At 50.4% G+C, this 24,040-nt stretch overlaps 1 protein-coding gene across 3 annotated transcripts; it reads right to left on the reverse strand.

Annotated features, from left to right (window-relative positions):
- Positions 1-8: 8 nt before the first annotated feature.
- Positions 9-22,875, reverse strand: tjap1 (tight junction associated protein 1 (peripheral)). Of its 3 annotated transcripts, none has more exons than XM_081616240.1 (12): positions 22,571-22,875; positions 21,332-21,384; positions 18,499-18,549; positions 15,800-15,951; positions 11,165-11,193; positions 10,921-11,082; positions 8,793-8,859; positions 8,047-8,076; positions 6,651-6,758; positions 6,255-6,338; positions 3,824-4,492; positions 9-3,311 (listed from the first exon to the last, which is right to left on the reverse strand). In XM_081616240.1, the coding sequence occupies exons 3-12, from the start codon at positions 18,533-18,535 to the stop codon at positions 2,691-2,693; spliced, it is 1,959 nt and encodes a 652-aa protein (XP_081472366.1). In that variant the 5' UTR covers positions 18,536-18,549; positions 21,332-21,384; positions 22,571-22,875; the 3' UTR covers positions 9-2,690. The 3 variants fall into 3 exon arrangements, with proteins under 3 accessions (XP_081472366.1, XP_081472367.1, XP_081472368.1); XM_081616241.1 differs by lacking the exon at positions 22,571-22,875 and adding an exon at positions 22,165-22,528; XM_081616242.1 differs by lacking the exon at positions 8,047-8,076 and having other exon boundaries at positions 22,571-22,873.
- Positions 22,876-24,040: the final 1,165 nt, after the last annotated feature.

Genomic DNA, 24,040 nt, shown 5'->3' on the forward strand with positions numbered 1-24,040 from the left:
GGCGGAGCTTCGTTTAAAATATTTTATTTGTTTTAAAATATACATCATCGTTTCAAACTGAGAAAATAAAACCAGTTTAACAGTCAGAGATTTCTCTGGAGCAGAAACCGCTGAGGTCGGCCAGGTGAGAGCAGCACCTGGAGGAGGCGGGGCTAAAGCCCCCCGATCAAGGTCCACCTGACCCCAGGTGAGTCGGCTCTGAGGGTCCGTGTGAGCTTCATTCAGCGTCAGAGTGGGAGAAAAACACCGATGGCACCTGAACGCACCGCCCACTTCATGCCAAGTCTATATCGGGTTCTGATGGTTCTGGAGAATCTCCATGGAGACCAGGTCAAAGGGTCTCCATGGAGACCAGGTCAAAGGGTCTCCATGGAGACCAGGTCAAAGGGAGACTAAAATGAGTCAAACTGAGTTCTGACCTGCAGACCGACTCCCAGAACCAGAACTTCCCGACCCGGATCACTAACTGAAGTGGTTCTGATGGAACTCGGGTCAATTGATTCATACGTGGCTGAACCGGATCTTTCTGGTGCCGATCAGATGAATTTCAGTCTGATTGTTAATATATGTAATAATCTGAGAAAAAGTTAAAACAGATCTTTGACATATTGGTTCAGGAGAACAGGAAGGTTCTGATTCCTGTCGGCGTTCCTCAGGGTTGTGACCTCGGTCCTCCGCTGAGGTCAGTGAATCTGATAACATTCTCAGAACCGATCCAGAACCAAAGGTTGTGGTCCAGAAGGTTCTGATCCTGCATCAGGCTGAATAATTAAAGCTGAGTGACAATCATCAGGAGAAATAAAGCCCATAATCAGAAGGTCAGAGGTCAAACAGATGGAGGGGGGTAAAGATGAAGAGGAGGAGTGATGAAGGTGAGCCTGGCTGGTTCTGTTCAAGAGGAAGAGTCATTAAAGATGGAGGAAGGACACACACACACACACACACACACTCTCGTCTTTGAGCCTCATGGGGATCATGACATATTAAGCAGACAGTCAGACGGGTCTATGTGTCTCTGTGAGGACCTGCAGTTGAAGTTCTGCTGGTTCTGGTTCTAACCCAGAAACAGCTCAGGTTCAGACTGGACAGAACCTCCTGCAGGTGACCTGGTGGCTCACAGCTGACCCGAAACCTCAGAACCAGCAGAACCGAACCACATGGAAAAGAGTGAATAATTCAACAGCAGCTGATGAAGAGGAGGGTCCGATGTCTCTGCAGCAGAACCCGAAGGAGTCTGGATCGGTTTTGTTTGGGTCAAAAGGTTCTGGTTCTTGCCTCCAGAACCGATCCAGAACCTGAAACCAGGTGCAGGTTGCAGCTCTGGTTCTGGTACTGGAACCGGTTCTATCCAGGCTCAAACCCAATAACCTCTGGTGGTGACTGGGTTATAAATCCTGATGGAACCGGACCAGAACCCAGCAGAACACATACTGGACCTCAGAACTGAGCATCATAACCTTCTGCTGTCCTCAGATGGAAATGGATCTCAGGTCGCTGAGTTCTTCAGGACGATGAACCCGAACCCTCAGAGCGAACAGAGGTTCTGATCAGATCTAGACCCAAACAGCTGAAGTGTGAACTGGGTCAGAGCCGCCGAGTTGTTCCAGAACCGCAGACTGAAACAGCAAACATTCAACCAGAATCAAAATAAACCAAAGATTTCAGTCTTTATGAAAATAATTTCTGAACGTTCAGGACAGAAAAAGTTCTGGTGAGAGACGGAACATTCAGTGATGGATCCGGCCAGAACCGCTCATCAGAACATTCAGTGATGGATCCGGCCAGAACCGCTCATCAGAACATTCAGTGATGGATCCGGCCAGAACCGCTCATCAGAACATTCAGTGATCAGCTGGTCGGTCCGGTGAGCCACAGTCGGCGCTGTGAGGAGGCAGGTCCACATTCAGACCGGCTATGGAAGCCCTGAGGCGCCAAAAACAGAGCTGCACTTCCTCCCGTCACCACAAGGAGGAGCTCCAGTTGTGTTTTGGCACTAACAGGATGCCGTAGAATCATAATCAAATCAAACTCAGTGGTGACCAATCAGAACGTCAGGTTTCATAAACAAAATGGTGATGTCACATTCCAGTTGAGCTGGAGCTCCGCCCACTGCCCCGCCCCCCGTGAGACAGTCAGTGTGTAGGGTGAAGGGGGCGGGGCCAAACACCAGCCTGGACACGTGACAGGAAACCAGCAGCTACAGATGTCAAAATAAAAGCCTTTAACTTGAGCCCAGTGTCAAACTCACAACCTCTGGGACAGGAAGTTATGGAGGCACTGAGAGTCCGAGTGTGTCCAATTCGTTCTTTCAAAATAAAAGCATCTGTTTGGGAAACGAGACATTTCTGGGTCTCCGACATCGATCCAGAACCGGTCCGATAATTAGGAATCGGGACAGGCTGGCCCTAAGGTCAAAGTTCACCTAACACTGATGACGGTTTCCTGATGGTGACATCGCATCACCAAACAGGAAGTAAAAACAACCAGGGGGTCACCTTGTGGAGCGGCTCCGGGTCGCCGACCCCCAGGGGTCAAATTAAAGGATGGCCGGTTTTTCTGGATCCTGTCTGTTTGTGTAAACAGGAAGTGGAATGGATCAGCTGATGGACGCCAGGCGGCGCGCTCGGCAGCGTACGTCAGGTATGGCTATTTCCTGGGCGTGGCCTGCGGCCGGGTTTCCGGTGCATCGGTCAGTCCAGCAGCGTGCCTTGCTCCTGGGCCCGGGTCAGGCTGTCCTTGCGGTGCAGGTGGTGCACGCCCATCCTCTTGGGGCTCCTCATTGGCCGCTGCGGGCCGGAGGCGGGATCGAACTCCAGGAGGCGGGGCGAGATGGCGGGCAGCTCGCGTGGAAGAATGTCTCTCTCTTCGGCCGAGCTGTCGTCTTCCTCCGTCTTCCCGTGGGCGTCTGCGGTCGTCAAGGTGACGGCGGTGTCCGCGCTGCCGGTTTCGTCCTCCAGGTCCATCAGCAGCTCCGCCTCCTCGGGGCCGTTCCCGCCGCCGTAGCGCCTCCTGCCGGGCTGCGGTTCCGTGTCGGTGTCCGTGTCCAGACTGGAGCCGCGGCTCGGCGTCCAGCTGCGGGCCGACGAGCCTTCCTCTCCGTCTGAGTACGCCGCCCTGTGGCGCTCCGAGCCGGCCACGCCCCCCGCCGCCTGGTGCCGCCTCTGCAGCTCCTGCGCCGTCTGGCTGCAGAACGACGTGCGGTGCATCACGGAGCCCTCGCTAGAGGGCGCCATCTTCTCCACAAACATCCGCTGCCAGTTGGCGAGCAGATCCTCCTCGGAGCTGGCGGAGCTGGCCGGGACGCTCGGCGCCTGCAGGGTCATGTGATCAGAGGGTAGCATTAGCATTAGCCTGGGCCAGGAGACCAACAGAACTTCTGGTTCCATCTACAGGTTCTGTTAAAGATTCTGGAACATGGGTCAGAACCCGCGTTCTAGAACCGCCATAGCTCCAGAATAGATGGTTCTGCTGAGTTCTGGACTTCTTAGATGTTCTGCTTAGTGATCCCTGAAACTTCTGGATCCCCAACAGCCTTGGTTCTGTTGGGGATCCAATTGGGTCTGGAGTCGTTACAGACCCGCGGATCCACTTTAGTCCAAACCGCCCCTACGCTTCCTTGCTTGATTCTGCTGGAGGTCCGACTGGGTCAGAACCAATCAGGGATCCCTGGACTCCTCTAAAGGTTACCATGGTACCTGAAGGTTCTGGACCCATCAGACCAGCCCGATAAAGTCACAGAACCAGAACCGAACCTCCATCATCGAGCCCATATTCTAACCTGATCTCTGATTGGCTAGCTGCTGTGTGGGTGGGCGGGGCTTACCTGTGGCGGGCTGCTGAAGGGGCTGGACTGGGCGGAGAGCAGCTCGCTGGCGGCGTCTCGCTGTGACGGCGGCGTGTGCTGGTTGGCTCCGCCCCCGGAGGAGGAGGAAGGGGCGGGGCTTCCGGGGCCGACCCGCTCGTCGTCGTTCTGGACGAGGCTGAGGGAGATGGCCTGCCTCGTGGCGTAGGTGCAGTTGGGCAGCGGCGAGTTCTTGGGGATCTTCACCTTGTCGTCGGACGAGAACTCGATGACCTTGCGGCCCGGATAGAGCGGGTGAGGCGGCGGCGGCGCCGGGTACGGGTTGAGCTTCTCGAAGGCCGGCGCCGCGCCCGCCTCCTCGTCCAGGCTGCTCTGGCTGCGGCAGGAGCCGTTGTGCTGCGGCGCCTCCCGGCCGGCGCCGTCCTCCCGGGCCTCGGCGCCGGCCGGGTCCGTCATGTCCACGTGGACGAAGACGTCCTCGGCCACCGGCCGGCCGCAGCTGCTGGACTGGGCCGAGTTCAGAACCAGCGGCTCGGGTTTCTCCAGGACGCGGGCGATGACTGAGGTCGGCACGACGTCGGCGTGCGTCAGGCTCAGCGTGTCCGGGTCCTGGCCGCCGGGGGCGGGGCTTCGCTCCGGGAGGCTGGACTTCATGTGCTTGTTGAGCATTTCCTGCAGCTCCGAGGGCAGCTGGACAAATAATCCATTCATAGAATGACAGCATTAATCACAGAAACATAAACGTGAACAGGAAGCTGAGGCTGATGGACGAGCTGCAGCCATCGATCGATCGACCAATAGATCACTTCCTGCTGCACTTCCAGCCAATCAGGACAGAGGAAGTTAGAAACCTTCCTGGGTCCAAACTGCAGAACTTCGACTAGATTATCATTCAGATCGATCTTCTGATCGATTCGCCATCAGATCAAACATAAATCAAACATGATGGAGAAAATGGATCATCTACGAATCTCTGCAGAACCAGGACCAGTCTGGTTCTGCAGAACCTGTTCTCGGTCCAGTCAGCAGCGTCTGGGTCTGGTGGTGAGGAAGATAAGGCTGAACTCTTCATCATGTTGTTAATGGCCGCCTTCAGTCAGAGCTCCGCCCATAAAGCCACAGCATCACCAGCAGCAACCACTGCTGCAGCAGTTGACCACAGAACCTGACCAGAACCAGCGTTTAGCCGCTAGCTGCTAGTTATCAGCTGCTAGCTGTTAGCCTCTAGCTGTTAGCTGCTAGTTATCAGCTGCTAGCTGTTAGCTAACCTGTTAGCCGCTAGCTGTTAGCTGCTAGTTATCAGCTGCTAGTTGTTAGCTAAGCTGTTAGCCATTAGCTGTTAGCTGCTAGTTATCAGCTGCTAGTTGTTAGCTAAGCTGTTAGCCACTAGCTGTTAGCCACTAGCTGTTAGCTGCTAGATGTTAGCTAAGCTGTCAGCCACTAGCTGTTAGCTGCTAGTTATCAGCTGCTAGTTGTTAGCTAAGCTGTTAGCCACTAGCTGTTAGCCACTAGCTGTTAGCTGCTAGATGATAGCTAAGCTGTTAGCCACTAGCTGTTAGCCACTAGCTGTTAGCTGCTAGATGATAGCTAAGCTGTTAGCCACTAGCTGTTAGCTGCTAGTTATCAGCTGCTAGTTGTTAGCTAAGCTGTTAGCCACTAGCTGTTAGCCACTAGCTGTTAGCCACTAGCTGTTAGCTGCTAGATGATAGCTAAGCTGTTAGCCACTAGCTGTTAGCTGCTAGTTATCAGCTGCTAGTTGTTAGCTAAGCTGTTAGCCACTAGCTGTTAGCCACTAGCTGTTAGCTGCTAGCTGTTAGCTGCTAGATGATAGCTAAGCTGTTAGCCACTAGCTGTTAGCCACTAGCTGTTAGCTGCTAGATGATAGCTAAGCTGTTAGCCACTAGCTGTTAGCCACTAGCTGTTAGCTGCTAGATGATAGCTAAGCTGTTAGCCACTAGCTGTTAGCCACTAGCTGTTAGCTGCTAGATGATAGCTAAGCTGTTAGCCACTAGCTGTTAGCTGCTAGTTATCAGCTGCTAGTTGTTAGCTAAGCTGTTAGCCACTAGCTGTTAGCCACTAGCTGTTAGCTGCTAGTTGTTAGCTAAGCTGTTAGCCACTAGCTGTTAGCCACTAGCTGTTAGCTGCTAGATGTTAGCTAAGCTGTTAGCCATTAGCTGTCCTTCTAAGAGCCACTTCCTTTGTGAATCCGCTTCCTCGGCGTCTCTGGATCAGATTCTTTCTGAGCTCCTTCCTGTCTGGTTTTCAGATGTTTCCAGAAAACGCAGGATGAGCTCTGATTCATGAAAACCAACAGGACGTTTCTGAGTGACCTGGTAGAACCACGGTCTGAAACCCGTTATGTTGAGTCCTGGTTGCTGTTTATGAAGCTGCTGAATGATTCAGAACCGCCTCCTGGGCTCTGCTGGGACCCAGAACCGTCTCAGGTACTTACGTCAGCAAACTTGTGGTTCCTGAAGTGGGATTTGTTGCATTTGAGCAGCTGAACGGCCAAGTTGCAGTCCTGCCTGTAGCGCTCCTGTACACACACACACACACACACACACACACACACACACACACACACACACACACACACAGACACACACACACACACACACACACACACACTTCGTCATGTGACGCAACAGGAACAGGGCTCTACGTGGTTCTACAGGAGAGGAGCTGCTTCTCTACATGAACTAAACAATCAACACTTAATGTAAGAGTCAAAAGAAAATAACCAAATCTGATGAAAACATGAGAGAGCCAATAGGAACCCAGATTTAACCCGACAGCCAATCAGAGGTCAATGTAGCTTCCATAGAAACTCGTGACGGCAAGTTCTTACGTTGAGTTCCTCCAGGCGGTCGATGGTGTTCTTAGCATCCAGAAGTTTGTTGGTGAGCTCCACAATCTCCTGGTCCATCGTCTTTTTGTCCCTCTCCACCTTCCGTAGCTGCAAGCAGACGACATGTTGGAGCCAATCAGAAGGCAGCGCTGTTAGTGGGCGGGCTTTGCGTGGACCAATACATTCAGATCATGTGGGAATAACAGGTTAGCTCCTCTCAGATCCGAACCCCTCCATGGGAACGCTCCATTTCTCCCAGATCATTTGAATGCTGCGTTAGCGAGTAGCGTTGCCTCCTGCATGATGGGATGCAGCGCCACAAGATCAATATGATTTGATTGGATATTGATCAAAGCATCAAAGCTGAAAAAACTCTGTTTAATAATCTGAATCTGCCCAAAGCAAACGAAGTTCAGCGAGAGCGCTGGCGCCGCGGCTCGTCGGCGGATCAGGAGGTTCTGCCAGGACCAAGGATGACCTTTGACCCCAAATTCTAAACTGGGATCTAACTCGCAACAACTTCTCACTTCTGCCTGGTAGCATTTCTGTTAGCAAGTTGAAGCTAAAGTTATTTTATTAAGTTAATCTTAATGCCACTAGCTATAGATAAAGCTATGCTAACATTAGCATGCTAAGATTACATTAACCCTAACAGCATACCAGAGTTAGGAAAAGATCAAATTAGCATGCTACGATCTTGCCAACAGTAACATCAACATGCTTAAGCTAATGTTATGCAAATAGTAGCATGCTAAGATGTTAACCCTGTCAGCATGTTAAATTTAAAGTGACATTAATATTAGCATGCTATGATGCTAACACAAACATCAGCATGTTGTAGGTAACATTATGCTAACATTAGCATGCTAAGATGGCAACACTATTGTCAACATGCTGCAGCAGGGGTAATGTTAACATTTGCATGCTAAAGCTAAGCTAACATTAGTAATAGTATATAGCAGCTAATACTAACATTGGAATGTTAAAGTCAGCCTTCTAACGCTGCGTTAATGCTAAAATTAGCATGCTAAAGCTAAGTCCTTAAAGTGGACCTACTTTTATGAGTGTTTGATTTGAAACTTTTCAGGATAAAATGCGTCTGAACGAGTCCGTCTGGCAGAACCAGAACCGTCCCGACCCATCAGACGAGCGACACGTTAGCAGTTTGTTTCACACCTGAAGCTGCTCAGGTGGAACCAGCAGCAGCAGACATGGAGGAGAAGGACTCTGATCGAACGCCAGGTCCAGCTACAGGTCGGCCGGGTTAAAGTCCGACCCAGAAAGTTCTGAATTGTTCTGGATATTTCAATGTTTGGCTCTTAACGGCCGACTGTGAAGACGTGGTGTTCAAAAAGAGAGGAAGAGGATGGAGGGATGAGGATGAATGAAACCCAACTGCATGAACCCAAGTCTGACTGACGGCAGCCTGAGGAGGATGAGGATGAGATGAAGATGAGTCCATCAGAGCAGCGTGAGGAAAAAAGAGATGAAGAAGAGCGGTCAGACATCATTATCATCAGTTCAGCACAAATGTCACAGCAGAACCATTTGATCCTGTCAGAACCGCCTGCTGTCAAAGCGAACCTTTGGATCCAGAACTGTGAACAGTACCGGCCTGAACTCGGCTCAGGTTCTGTTTCGCTCCAGCTTCCCAGTTTGAGGAAGCAGAGAAGAATCTCGACCAGAACCTCTGGATGTTCGGCCCGTTTCTGTTGTGACCCGAAGCCTTTGGAGGCTCCGCCTGTCTGGATCGGATCAGAACCAGCAGCTGTTTCTAGGATCAGCGTGACGCCGGCCACCGAGCGGTTTTGGTTTAAACGGGTCAACGCCAATGAACCCGCCTGGCCCAAACATGGCAGCTTCTGTAGCAAGACGCACCTGGAGGAAATCCCAGCAGAACCTCCTCCAGGTCCGGACTGTCACCATGGCAACCAGCCGGCCGTCAGTCGAGGCTTTCCCAGCTGATCGATATGCTCACTGAGGATCAATGAGCTCCACTGATTACTAATGAAGTCAGCCAGGCGACCAATCAGGAGGCTCGTTACGCGGCCGTCATCACAACGCGACAGGAAGTGCGGGAAATACCGACGGGATGGAGCGCCAAGATCTGATGCTGCGCAGCATCAACGCATCAGAGCTTACCAGAGCGTGCAGCTTCTCCTCCAGGTCCTGATTGGCTCGCTGCGACGCCGTGTAGCTGTTCTGGAGTCTGCAGAAGAGGTCAGAGGTTAGACGAAATCAGCAGGTCCTACTGACCCACCAATAATAGAGGTCTGGGTCAGAACAACCAAGACTGAACCGAGTCCTAGTAGACGGATCCGGATTAGTTCAGTCCAACAATCAGAACCTCGTTAACTCAGCAGACACTAACCGCAACCAGGCTAATGCTAACATACTGCTAACATCACCAGGCTAATGCTAACATCACCAGGCTAACGATAACATACTGCTAACATCACCAGGCTAATGCTAACATCACCAGGCTAACGATAACATACTGCTAACATCACCAGGCTAATGCTAACATCACCAGGCTAATGCTAACATCACCAGGCTAATGCTAACATCACCAGGCTAACGATAACATACTGCTAACATCACCAGGCTAATGCTAACATCACCAGGCTAATGCTAACATCACCAGGCTAACGATAACATACTGCTAACATCACCAGGCTAATGCTAACATCACCAGGCTAATGCTAACATCACCAGGCTAATTCTAACATACTGCTAACATCACCAGGCTAATGCTAACATCACCAGGCTAACGCTGATGTAGGACAGTGCTTTAAATATGTCACCAAAATGTTAGATTTGTTCTTTGTGTTGTGGAAGTTGGTAAAGTTTGTCCGCTGAAGAACGCCGTACTTGTTGTCTGTTACTGTGCGCTGGCAGCACAACGGTCAGTATTTGCTGTGAATGCTGAAGCAATGCTGACCGCCAGCTCCTCACTGTAGCCAAATGTTACTTTTAATGTCCAAGTAGTTAGTTTTGTATCATTTTGTCTTTTTCTGCTTTTTTTAGGTTGTATGTTTATGTTGTATCTGTAAACAAACAAACAAAAAAAAAGTAATAACTGCGTTAATGAGACTTATGTTGACACGCAGTCGGTTGGTCCGAATAAACGGTCTGAACCACGATCTCTACCGCCGTGTGTTTCCGATTCCTGCCTCAAGTTTCCTTCCGACAACCATTAAAGAAAACACAACGCAGAGTCTAAGGAACAGCGAGGCGCCATCTCACACTAACATACTGCTAACATCACCAGGCTAAAGCTAACATCAATAAGATAAAACTTATATAATTCAAACATTACTATTAACATTACCAGAAGGCTAACATCACCTAGCTACGTTCTGCTAACAACGTAATTTAGATGAAAATATCAATGATTATTCATCATATTAATGCAATAACATACAAGCACATTCATGTTATAACCGTAATAATATAATGCTGATGTCAGTCTGTTTATGCTAACATCAACAAGTTATGCCCTCTGCTAAGACTAATATGTCATGCTAAAATAACACCAATATCTGTGTACTTAAGCTAACAAAAGACTTACTCCAAAATGCTGAGGTCAATGTGAAGCTAACATCAGCAGGTCAAAGTTAGTTCAGTGTACAAAGGCTAGCACAATGCTAAAGTTGGGCTAGCCAGGGGATTACAGTGTTTGGTGTTTCACTGCATCACACGATCCGTCCTGAATTCCTCAGTGAACTACAGTGGCTGATTCACACAGAGTTATATTAATATAATATAATAATATATAATATAATATAATATAATATAATATAATATAATATAATAACGGGGCTGCACAGTGGCGCAGTTGGTAGAGCTGTTGCCTTGCAGCAAGAAGGTTCTGGGTTCGATTCCCGGTCTTTCTGCATGGAGTCTCCATGTTCTCCCTGTGCATGGTGGGTTTTCTCCAGGTACTCCGGTTTCCTCCCACAGTCCAGAAACATGACTGTCAGGTTAATTGGTCTCTCCAAATTGCCCCTAGGGGTGAGTGTGTGTTTGTCCTGTGTGTCTCTGTGTTGCCCTGCGACAGACTGGCGACCTGTCCAGGTGACCCCGCCTCTCGCCCGAAACGTTAGCTGGAGAGGCAGCAGCACCTCCTGACCCCACTGAGGGACCAGGGTGAAAGAAAATGGATGGATGGATAATATAATAATAAAAGACCATTTAAATGTTCCTGTGAACAGCAGCTGATCAGGTGATGAAGACACTTTGACCTCATCGTCGTCGTCGGCTTCCTCACCTGCGGAATTTGTCCCTCATCTTGTCCAGGTCGTCTCTGGTCCGGCTGAGCTCTGCCTCCATGTAGTGACGGCTGCCCTCAAACTCCGCCTCCATGGCCTCCATCTTGTGGGTGGAGAGTGACAAGCGGTGCCGCAGGTCCTCGTTCTGCTGCTGGAGGATTCTGGGTAAGGAGGAGGGACAGGAAGTGCTTTAGCCTTATAAGGACGTTGGACACCTGGAGAGAAGGGACCAGACCAACTCACCTGATCCTGTCGGAGTCTGACAGCGCCTCCTGGAACAGAGCAGAGGCAGAATTAGACTCAACAAACCAACAACCCATCCTCAGACTCATGCTCTCTGAACCATGGGAAGAGCGCTGGTCCGCTCTGACTACTGCAGGGGGGCCCAAAGTAGGTCCAGGAGACCCGGCATCCTGCATGTTTTAGTTCCTTCCCTGGTGGTAGTAACAACCTCCTCAGCCGGTCAGTAGGCCTCTAACAACCCATCATTGGATCCAGGTGGGTTCAACCAGAGAGAACTAAAACATGCAGGATGCCGGCCCTCCAGGACCTACTTTGGGCACCTCTGGACTACTGGAACAGAACCGGGACAGGGACAACTGGAGTCAACATGAGGAGAAGAGACGGAGACTACTGAGACCGACTGGGACCAACTGGGACCGACTGGAGGCAACTGAAACCGACTGGGACCAACTGAAACCGACTGGGACCAACTGAAACCGACTGGAGGCGACTGAAACCGACTGGAGGCGACTGAAATCGACTGGAGGCGACTGAAATCGACTGGAGGCGACTGAAACCGACTGGAGGCGACTGAAACCGACTGGAGGCGACTGAAATCGACTGGAGGCGACTGAAATCGACTGGAGGCGACTGAAACCGACTGGGACCAACTGAAACCGACTGGAGGCGACTGAAATCGACTGAGACCGACAGGGACCGACTGGAGGCAACTGAAACCGACTGGGACCAACTGAAACCGACTGGGACCGACTGAAACCGACTGGAGGCAACTGAAACCGACTGGGACCAACTGAAACCGACTGGGACCAACTGAAACCGACTGGAGGCGACTGAAACCGACTGGAGGCGACTGAAATCGACTGGAGGCGACTGAAATCGACTGGAGGCGACTGAAACCGACTGAAACCGACTGAAATCGACTGGAGGCGACTGAAATCGACTGGAGGCGACTGAAACCGACTGGAGGCGACTGAAACCGACTGGAGGCGACTGAAACCGACTGGAGGCGACTGAAATCGACTGGAGGCGACTGAAATCGACTGGAGGCGACTGAAACCGACTGAAACCGACTGAAATCGACTGGAGGCGACTGAAATCGACTGGAGCTGACTGAAATCGACTGGAGGCGACTGAAATCGACTGAAACCGACTGAAATCGACTGGAGGCGACTGAAATCGACTGGAGCTGACTGAAATCGACTGGAGGCGACTGAAATCGACTGAAACCGACTGAAATCGACTGGAGGCGACTGAAATCGACTGGAGCTGACTGAAATCGACTGGAGGCGACTGAAATCGACTGAAACCGACTGAAATCGACTGGAGGCGACTGAAATCGACTGGAGCTGACTGAAATCGACTGGAGGCGACTGAAATCGACTGGAGCTGACTGAAATCGACTGGAGGCGACTGAAATCGACTGGAGGCGACTGAAATCGACTGGAGGCGACTGAAATCGACTGGAGGCGACTGAAACCGACTGAAACCGACTGAAATCGACTGGAGGCGACTGAAATCGACTGGAGGCGACTGAAATCGACTGGAGGCGACTGAAATCGACTGGAGGCGACTGAAATCGACTGGAGCTGACTGAAATCGACTGGAGGCGACTGAAATCGACTGGAGGCGACTGAAATCGACTGGAGCTGACTGAAATCGACTGGAGGCGACTGAAATCGACTGGAGGCGACTGAAATCGACTGGAGGCGACTGAAATCGACTGGAGGCGACTGAAATCGACTGGAGGCGACTGAAATCGACTGGAGGCGACTGAAATCGACTGGAGGCGACTGAAATCGACTGAAACCGACTGAAATCGACTGGAGCCGACTGAAATCGACTGGAGGCGACTGAAATCGACTGGAGGCGACTGAAATCGACTGGAGCTGACTGAAATCGACTGGAGGCGACTGAAATCGACTGGAGCTGACTGAAATCGACTGGAGGCGACTGAAATCGACTGGAGGCGACTGAAATCGACTGGAGGCGACTGAAATCGACTGGAGGCGACTGAAATCGACTGGAGGCGACTGAAATCGACTGGAGGCGACTGAAATCGACTGGAGGCGACTGAAACCGACTGGAGGCGACTGAAACCGACTGGAGGCGACTGAAATCGACTGGAGGCGACTGAAATCGACTGGAGGCGACTGAAATCGACTGGAGGCAACTGAAACCGACTGGAGGCGACTGAAACCGACTGGAGCTGACTGAAATCGACTGGAGGCGACTGAAACCGACTGGAGGCGACTGAAACCGACTGGAGGCGACTGAAATCGACTGGAGGCGACTGAAATCGACGACTGAAATCGACTGGAGGCGACTGAAATCGACTGGAGGCGACTGAAATCGACTGGAGGCGACTGAAACCGACTGGAGGCGACTGAAATCGACTGGAGGCGACTGAAATCGACTGGAGCCGACTGAAATCGACTGGAGGCGACTGAAATCGACTGAGACCGACTGGGACCGACTGGAGGCGACTGAAATCGACTGAAACCGACTGAAATCGACTGGAGCCGACTGAAATCGACTGGAGGCGACTGAAATCGACTGAAACCGACTGAAATCGACTGGGACCGACTGGAGGCAACTGAAATCAACTGAAACCCACTGGGACTGACTGGAGGCGACTGAAATCGACTGGGACCGACTGAAGGCGACTGGGGCCAACGATAGGCGATTAAAATCGACTGAAACCGACTGGGGACGACTGGATGCGACTGAAACCGACTGGGGCCGACTGAAGGCGACTGAAATCGAATGGAGCCGACTATAGGCGATTGAAATAGACAAACCGACTGGGGCCTACTGGAAGCGACTGAAACCGACTGGAGCCGACTGAAGGCGACTGAAATCGAATGGAGCCGACTATAGGCGATTGAAATAGACTGAAACCGACTGGGACCGACTGGAGGCGACTGAAATCAACTGGAGCCGACTATAGGCGATTGAAATAGACAAACCGACTGGGGCCTACTGGAAGCGACTGAAATCAACTGGAGCCGACGATAGGCGATTAAAATCGACTGAAACCGACTGGGGACGACTGGATGCGACTGAAACCGACTGGGGCCGACTGAAGGCGACTGAAATCGAATGGAGCCGACTATAGGCGATTGAAATAGACAAACCGACTGGGGCCTACTGGAAGCGACTGTCAATGCAATCCAGTTCTGGAGAGCCACCTAAATCCCAGTCCAGAACCCGACAAGAAAGGGATCAGAAACCAGTTTAAAACATGATCCAAACTGGTAAAAACCACAGTGAAACCCAAATCCAGAACCTTGTCAGAAACCGTAGAGATGCTTCTTCCTGGGTTCCATCCAGAGATCCTGCTTCAGACTGGAAATGATCAGAACCAGCTGGTTCTGGTCCATGAAGGGGTTATCCTCATAAAACATCCAGAACAAGACCCATACCAGTTAAAACCAGCAAACTGAAACCAGTCTGATTCCATTCTAAACCAGTTAGAACCAGTTTAATGAAACCAGCAGGAAACCAGTCGGTTTCCAGTGTCCTGTGAACCTGTTTCTGTTCATCCAGCTCCCAGCATGCACCTATCATGACTATTAGCCGGTACCGACCCGACCCGCTCGGGGAACCAGGCTGTAGAAGAGGCCAGCAGCCAATCAGAGAGCAATGCTGGAGCGACCCAGGAACGGTTCCTCTGGAGAACGGACCAAGAAACCCAACCGAACTGGCTGAATCAGAACCTGATAATTATCACCATCATGTCCAGTCCTGGACCAACGAGGTGGAGAAAACAAACACACCTCGGATGCTGAGGAAGAGCAGGAAGGATGAAGGGCAGGACGTGAGGAAGAGGAGGCCGAGTGACCTCTGACCTACCTTGATGTGGGACAGCAGGGACAGATTGGACAGGGGGGGTCTGGGTCTCTGCCTGACCTCAGTCACCTTTCTAAGCTCCGCCCCCCGTGTGATGTCACAGCGCCCCGCCCTCTGCAGAGGCTGGTTCCAGCCGTCGGGTCGCCGTATCGACGCCACCCAGCCGTCCCAGCGCCGGGTCCGGTCTACAGACCGTCGGCTGGTGTCGGGGCGGCGGCCATGCTGGTGGGCGGGGCCTCTTAGGTCTGCGGGCGGCCTGCCGAGCTGCGCGAGGCGGGCGGGGCTTAAGACACGGCAAGTGATCTCGTCCAGGAAGCTGGAGAACCGGACCTTCTCCTCCAGAACCTGTATCCTCCAGTTCCAGGCGGTCTGGCTGGAGGAGGGCGGGGCCAGCGACTGCAGCGAGGGCGGCCCTCGATGCTCCGCCCCCCCCCGCCTGTCACCCAGCAGCTCTGCCGACTTTGACTTCCTGAGCGTGTCGTAGGTTGGCTCCGCCCCCACGGCGGCCGGCTGCTTCAGGATCCCTTTGGGGGCGGCAGCATGGGCAGGGGGAGCCCACTGGGTCCGGGTGGGGCGATGCCGCACCGGGGAGCGCCTCCTGGAGGGGGCGGAGCCTAGGTGACCTCCCCTGCTCTGACTGGCTGTGTGACGCTCAGGCCGGTGGGCGGAGCTCCTGAAGGGCGGCGGTGGCGGCACGTAGAGCTCCAGGCTGGACAGGCTGGAGACGTCGGGCTCGCTGTCAGAGGGGGGCGGGGCCTGCTCACGGCGCTGGGAGGGCGGGGTTACCTGGCTGAAGTCGGGCCGCGGGGCGGGCGGCGGCGAGGCGGGGGTCAGGCCGTGGCGCGTCTCGCGGTGCTGCGGCGGAGCCTTGCGGTACGGCTTCCTGGCCGGGCCGGCACTCGCCATCCTGCCTGCTGGTTCCGGTCGGGTCTGTGGTCCTGCCGGGACAACGGGTCAAAGGTCAGCTAGTCAGAGAAAGGACGACGACGCTCACCTGCCGACCGACCGACCGCTCGCCACGACGCCCCGACCCGACTGCCCATCATCACGGCAACGCTCTGCCTCTGAGTGCAGGTCGATGCTCGCCCGCCCCTCACAGCTGAGTCAGAGAGAGAGAGAGAGAGTGTGTGTGTGTGTGTGTGTGTGTGTGTGTGTGTGTGTGTGTGTGTGTGTGTCGGCCTCAGGCCAATCATCGATCAGCTCTTGTTTCCAGAACAGGAAGTGCAGCTGGATCGATCCGGACCGGGCCGGCACTCAGAGCCACTCAGCTATCAGCAGGTGTGTGATGATGTCATACAGGTGACATCATCATCTGGGTTGTCAGAACAGCCAGAACATTTCACTGGGGACAAACTTGGATTAGGACAACTGGACTCATCCAGAACCACAGAACCAGAGGGCAGGAAGGTCAGGACCGGACCAGTTCAGGTGATCCGGTCCGGTCCAGTTAACGGTGCTGCTGCGCGGATCAGAGCCGTAATCGTGACTTTCCGCTCCATTTAGTCTGTCTGGGTCACGTGACCAGCAGCCAATTAGGGCGCATCGATCTGTGTGACCCTCGCCCGTCTGCCAGGACTCCTGGGTTTCTGCTTCCTGATCTTCCTGCAGGCGTTTCTACTCATGTTTCATATCTACATGTCTGGATGTTTCTGGTTCTGGCGGTTTTTCATGAAGCGGATCAGAAAACATTCTTTGTTTTGTTCGTTGTCATGTTTCTGGTTTTGGTCGGGATCTTTCCCAGATCCCGATGATTCGGATTTGGGTTTTTTGCTTATTTTCCAGAGCTGTTTCCAGATCATTTTCAGGTTTAATCTAGAAGTTGGATCTGAATCATTAAAGATGTTTATTCAGTCCACAGATATCTGGGAAAAAAAAGATATTTCTGTTTTCATCCAGACCAAAACTCTGTTGAATGAAAATTATTTATAAATCTTTAGACTAAAGTGGAGATTTAAATAAACCGTTGATAAGCGCTGAGCGTTCCATTATCTTTATATTCTAATACGCTGTTTAAAAGGAATCCAACATGGCGCCTGTTTAGAAGGCGCCATGTTGGATGAGTGACACTCAGGCTGGTTGACCTTGGATGACCTCTAGAAACATTTCTTTATATCTTTAAAATGATAGCAGCACAAACGAAAAATTTTGCTGCACAAACCAGCACAAATGTAGCACAAACGTTTGACACCCATTTTGTCTGATTTGAAGAAAGTGTCATCTGACTGGCAGACAGGGTTCAGCTTATCGCTACGCTGCCCCCTGTGGGTGAGCGTGTTTATAGCAACGCTCAGGGCAGATCGGTTCATGGGGATGAAAACTTGAAGCTGATCCTGCAGGTATTATTTGTACCTGCAACAGGTACAAATAATACCTGCCAAGTCGCTACCGTTTCCATAGCGACTCGTTTTAATATTCACTGCTTCTCCAACAAAACAGAAACCAGTGTATTATAAGCCTGGTGGCCCGCCATGCTTTACTAGCCCCCCCGCCAGGCTAAGCTTGTTTATGTTTTTAGGAAAATAATCATGAAAAAAAAAAAGAAAATCCTTTTTTTTTTTAAGCCTGATTACAAGCGTCTCTGTTGCTCTGAGTGTTTCACTGGCGGAGCAGATGTATTCCTAAAAGATAAGTTTATAGTTTATGCATCTGAAGCCAGGAGAACGGACCAACACTCCGCTGGCGCCTCGCGCTGCCTCTGCTTGCTGCGCGCCTTTCACTCAAACTGGACTCGGGTATGGATATTTACATCAACCCCTTGTGAGGAATTATGTTTCTTTGGAGAACTCCACATCAGGGTAAGAGGTTAAATCCACTCTGTTAGCTCTGGTTGCACAGCTCTATGTGAACCACAGGTGCTAAAAACATCAGCAGCTCTAACAGCTTCTGTGTTGGATTTAATCTGGGAGAGGAGGAGGAGATTAACTGGCCAACCTGAAAACAATCAGTTATAATCCAGTTTATTAATTTGTATTTGTGAACAAACAGCTCAAACTGAAAGATTAAACTCACAGCATCAGATTGTTGCTATGGTAACAAAACAATCTAACTATGAATATTGTTCTTTGAAGTTTTACTAAGTAAACTTGCCAGATCCTTAAAATCTTACATTTAAATGAGGCTCCGCCGAAACAGACTCGATAGAACCTAGGTTAAGAACCGCTGCTCTAAATGAACACAACAGGAAGAGCTTTTATTTTGACACTTCCAGCAGAAAATGTCCTGTAATGTAGCAGCTAGCTTAGCAGCAAGAGGTCAGAGGTCAGTTACGTTTTTTGGTTCAAGGAAAGTCAAGACTTGGGTCTGAATCCCAAAGAGGATTCTGCCTGTTCGTCATCGAGTCACAGGCGTGTTCAATCCGAGTCACTCTCCAGGTCGTTCCCAAGGTCTCCAGGTTGTTCTCCAGGTCGTTCCCCAGGTCTCCAGGTCGTTCCCCAGGTCTCCAGGTCGCTCACCAGGTCGTTCTCCAGGTGGGTTCTGGTTCTTACCTGAGCTGTGAATAGTTCCAGAAGAGACTTCATCCATAGAAAGGATAACACCTGGAACACAGAGCAACACTTTAAACCAGGGGTGTCCAAAGTCGGTCCTCGAGGGCCGGCATCCTGCACGTAACAGGAAGCATCAAGACAGGAAGGCTCGACACTTCCTGCCGATCACATGTGATTTTCTGTTAGAGGGTTTGAGGTTGTAGTGTGTCCCAGTCCTCCACTTCCTGCTTAAGCCCCGCCCCTCTGCTAAATCGCATCCAGACTTTGGCATAGTGAATAACCCAGAATTCATTGCTGCATGTGGCAAATACTAAATGAAGCTTTTAGGAGGAGGCGTGGCTTCAATATTTAAGAATACCATAAATTGTAGTAAAATCTCTTTGGGTTATTTTACGTGTTTTGAATATCTTGGAATTGAGGTAAAAGGCCACAAACGAACTTTGACACCAACTTTCTACAAAACTCCAACATATGTGGAAAATTTCTTTACGGACTTGCATGAGCTTCCATCTCTCAAATGCATTGATTATGATTGTTTAATAATTGTCGGTGATTTCAACATTCATGTTGACAACCTGAAGACCGAGGGGATAAAAAGCTCTGTAATATATTAGAGAGTTTTGGTTTAACACAACATGTCAAACAAGCAACACACACTCAGGGACACACACTGGACCTGGTTATCAGTCAGGGTGTGAATATTTCCAATGTCTCTGTAACTGATGTCGCCTGTTGCATCACTTCCTGTTATCTTTGAAAGTTCTTTATCCGTTAACCCACTTGGACAAACAGCTACCATCACAAAACGTCTCACAGGAAACAGCAGAAACATTTCATCAAATCTGCTCCTCTTCCTCACCTCAAGCTGTAATGATGTAGATAAGTTGGTGGATGATTTTCAGTCTAAAGTTTCAGAAATCACTGATTTCACTGCCCCCATTAAAGTGAAGGTTGTGTCTGGTAGGAAGAAATCTCCATGGAGAAAAGCACAAACAGTTCAATCTGCTAGACAACTCTGCTGTAGGGCCGAACGGAGATGGCGTAAAACTCAACTTCACGTTTATTATGACATCTACAAGGAAAGTCTACGTAACTATCACTCAAGGCTTTCTTTGCAGATGTCATAAACAAAACCATTAAAGCTCGAGCTTTATGTGCTACTGGTGACAGGCTCACAAACCCTCCTATGACGTTACCACCTGAACTCCCATCTAATGCCTGCAACAAGTTTTCAGTTTCTTCTCAGAGAAAATTCAAAAGATCAGAGGATTAATCTGCACATCGGCTCCAAAGCCAGAACCAAGCTGGGCCCAAACAAACATGCAGGAAAAATGACCCACTTTCAGCTGCTTCACTATAAACCCTAGAAGAAATGATGAGTCAGTGAAGCTGCGGTTCCGACCCTCACATCTCTTTAAGAAAGTCCATCTGATCCAAATAGTAACTCTTCAGGTGTTTTCCCTTTGGAAACAGCAGCTATCAAACCACTGAACTACAGGCCGACCTCTGACCTTTGGATGATACACAGCTCTACATTACGATGTCACAAGGTGACCTTTGACCCCATCCAATCACTGAACAGATGCTGAGAACAGATCAATGTGAGGATGAGACAAACTGAAGTTATTATTGGACCTAAAGAGTTACAGATCTAACGCTACAGATCTAGAATCAATGCACAGCTTCAGTTATTACATCTAAAACCAGTGATCAGCCCAAAACCTGGGAGTAGTGATGACCTCTGACCTCTGACCTGAACCTTCAGAGCCACACACAGACGGTCACAAAGTCGGCCTTCTGTCACCTGAAGAATCTCCAGGATCAGAACTGATGACTCAGATCAGAGAAACTCATCCAGGATTTTATCTTTATCACCCAGATCACCCAGATCTACACCACCCAGATCTACACCTGGAGCTCAGAGGACAGACTGTAAATCCTGATAGTTTATGAATCACTGGACGGATCAGAACCACATTAAAGATCTGCTGCTGTATCAACCTTCCAGACTCCTCAGGTTCTGGTCCTGGTTCTGCTCTGCATCAGAACCAGAACCAGACGAGGAGAAGCAGCATTCAGCTTCTATTTACCACAAATCTGTAACAAACTAGCAGAAAACAGTAAAACAGCAGAAACACTGAGCTCCTTTACATCCAGACTAAAATGGAAAGATTTCTTGTACAGTATCCACTTCTGAACATTTTTCTAAAAACATTCATGAACTTGAATTGAAAAAAGGTCGATTGTCTCAAAACGCAGGAATTAGTTTTTATTTTAAATTTCTTTTGTAGAAAATCATTACAGGGAAAACTTCAAACATAATAATGAAATTAATATTTTACATTTCATGGGAGTGGAATAGAAAATGTTTGGTTCTTATTTTCTTCCTTGATCTCATCATAATTTTAAAACAAACATTTTCCTCTCAGAGTTCCTCATGAATTCGTTTTGGTCCATAAAGGTTCTGAATCCGACTCGGTTCTGTTGGAGTATCAGACGAACCACAACAGGAGGAACTGATGTTGGCCCATTAATGACACGTTGCCATGGTGATTTCACATTTAATCAGGTTTAAAATGTTACGTTTGGAAATAATTTATGTTTCTACTGAACATGTGATTATTTTCTAATTTTTCTCTGAATTCAAAACATCAGAACGTCTAAAATCGACTTCCTGTCAAAACGGGTTCGCAGCGCCCCGGCGGCCATCTTGGATTGTGACTCAGAGGCATTTTGTCCCAACGCACCGATCTGAACCGGTTCTGAACACGACAACCCGATGATCACCAGGAGGACCGGGTCTAAACGGACCGGGCCTCACTGTCATCCTCACCTGAAACTCTTCATCCTCTGGTTGGATCCTCTTCGGTGTTCTGATCCGATAACCTGAAAATACACAGAGTCATTAAAACCGGGTTCTGATCAGAATCAGAACCAAAGAGCTGATCCTTCATCCTTCCAGCCTGGTTCTGGTTCTGCTCTGCAGCCAGAGGATCTTCTGTCTGAGAGGCTGGAGTCGGGTCATGTGACCCACCTGAACACGACACCAGAACCACTGACCTGGCCGGCTCATATGACACACACACACACACACACACACACACACACACACACACACACACACACACACACACCGTCTCCTCTTACTCTCCCACTGTGAACTGGATCCTCCATCAGAACCGGCTCGGTCCTGCTGAAACAGAACCATCAAACCTCTCTGACATCACTTCCTGTTTCCATTCAGAACACAGAGCGCCTGCAGATTCTGATCAGAACTATTAAGGACTGACAGAACCAGAACCAGTCCTTCCAGAGCCTCCAGAACCACCGGCCCGGCTGATCCGTCTACTGGTAGGACGGGTCCTCAGGTTCTGGAGACCAGAAGAGCAGTGGGTCCGGTTGGTTCAGCTTGGTCCTGGTCAGGTTGTTCAGTCAGAATGCAGGCCCTCCTATCTGTTCTACACCTGGAACTAGACCGGGTTCTGACCCGTTCTGGTGGTTCTGGTCCAGTTAATCTCCCCTATCTGGAACCGGACCAGGCTGACCACCACACCTGCAGGTTTCCAGTGTCCAATCTGGATCAGAACCAGAACCAGGTAATGATGGGCTCAGAACCATCAACCCGTCCAGGAGAATCCATTCCTGATTATCCCAGCAGGAAATTACCCAGAATGCCTTGCTGGGATTCCCTGCCGCCTCCTGAACTGATTCCTGAACTGATCCGGGTCAGATCCGGATCCCTGGACCCCCAGCAGCCATGGGGGGTGCTGGCCTCTCATTGGCCGCCTGTCTGCAGGTGTGTGTGTGACTCGTTGAGTGTTTTTCCACTCCGCTGTCTGTCAGGCGCAGTCACGCTGCAGTCCTGGGTTCTGTCTGCAAGGCAGTCCGGAGCTCGGCCCGAACCGCCCAGTTTACCGCCCCTGCACCGTTACCCAACACAGCGTCACACCGCATCAAGCCGGTGCCGCCGCGGCTCGGACCGTGGCCCAGTTCCCCGCCTGTCGCACCGGTCGTTCTGAGCAGCCAGCCCCGCGCCGGCCGCCCGGAGCCCCGCAGCCCGCTGCCAGCTTACCCGAGCGGCGGTCAGCGCGGCCCAGCGCGGCCCGGGGCGGCTCCGCCGAGGGTAGACAAACTTCAGCCCGAGGTCCGCGGTCCTTCCTCCGGCTGGGAGAGCAGGAGCGGGGGGCTCCGGACCGATCCGACTCCCGGTAGCAGAGCTGCGGGCAGGGCAGCCTGACGGCGGTCAGTGAGGGTAGAAGCGGCCCGGGTAGGAGCTCCGTTACTGGAGATAGAATCCGCTCAGAGCTCCGGGAAAAGTTGATCTGCTGCCATCTTTACCCGCGGGGCATGATGGGTAATCCTCAGGAATCCCGGCTCGCCTTCAAACTCCGCCCCAGCGTCATGACGTCACACAAGACGTACAGAAAAGAAGGGCTCTAAAATGTTTAAAATGATCTGAAATTGCCTCAGAATGATTTCCATTAATTATTTAATGTTCTGTTTGAGACATGGACCGGTTCCGTTCTGACCGGTAGAACATCACTTTGGTCCTGATTGGATCCATTTAATGGAACAACATGGCAGCCAAAATGTTCTGAAACAAAAACTGTTTCTTTTCAAAAACATCATAATCACTGGCTGCTGGACTAAGTCCTGAACGTACCCTAATCCTGATCCATCCACCATCAGTGTTTCTGCTACCTTCTGGTACCTACTGGTACCTACTGGTACCTACTGGTACTTACTGGTACCTACTGGTACTTACTGGTACCTACTGATACTTACTGGTACCTACTGGTACTTACTGGTACCTACTGATACTTACTGGTACCTACTGGTACTTACTGGTATCTACTGGTACTTACTGGTACCTACTAGTACTTACTGGTACCTACTGTACTTACTGGTACTACTGACTACTGGTACTTACTGGTACCTACTGGTACTTACTGGTACCTACTGATACTTACTGGTACCTACTGGTACCTACTGGTACCTACTGGTACTTACTGGTACCTACTGGTACTTACTGGTACCTACTGATACTTACTGGTACCTACTGGTACTTACTGGTACCTACTGATACTTACTGGTACCTACTGGTACTTACTGGTATCTACTGGTACTTACTGGTACCTACTGGTACTTACTGGTATCTACTGGTACTTACTGGTACCTACTGATACTTACTGGTACTTACTGGTATCTACTGGTACTTACTGGTACTTACTGGTACCTACTAGTACTTACTGGTACCTACTGATACTTACTGGTACCTACTGGTACTTACTGGTATCTACTGGTACTTACTGGTACCTACTAGTACTTACTGGTACCTACTGATACTTACTGGTACCTACTGGTACTTACTGGTATCTACTGGTACTTACTGGTACCTACTGATACTTACTGGTACCTACTGATACTTACTGGTACCTACTGGTACTTACTGGTACCTACTGGTACTTACTGGTACCTACTGATACTTACTGGTACCTACTAGTACTTACTGGTACCTACTGATACTTACTGGTACCTACTG

Source organism: Poecilia reticulata, chromosome 15 (genome assembly GCF_904066995.2).
Source record: "Poecilia reticulata chromosome 15, P_reticulata-male-v2, whole genome shotgun sequence".
NCBI lineage: Eukaryota > Metazoa > Chordata > Actinopteri > Cyprinodontiformes > Poeciliidae > Poecilia > Poecilia reticulata.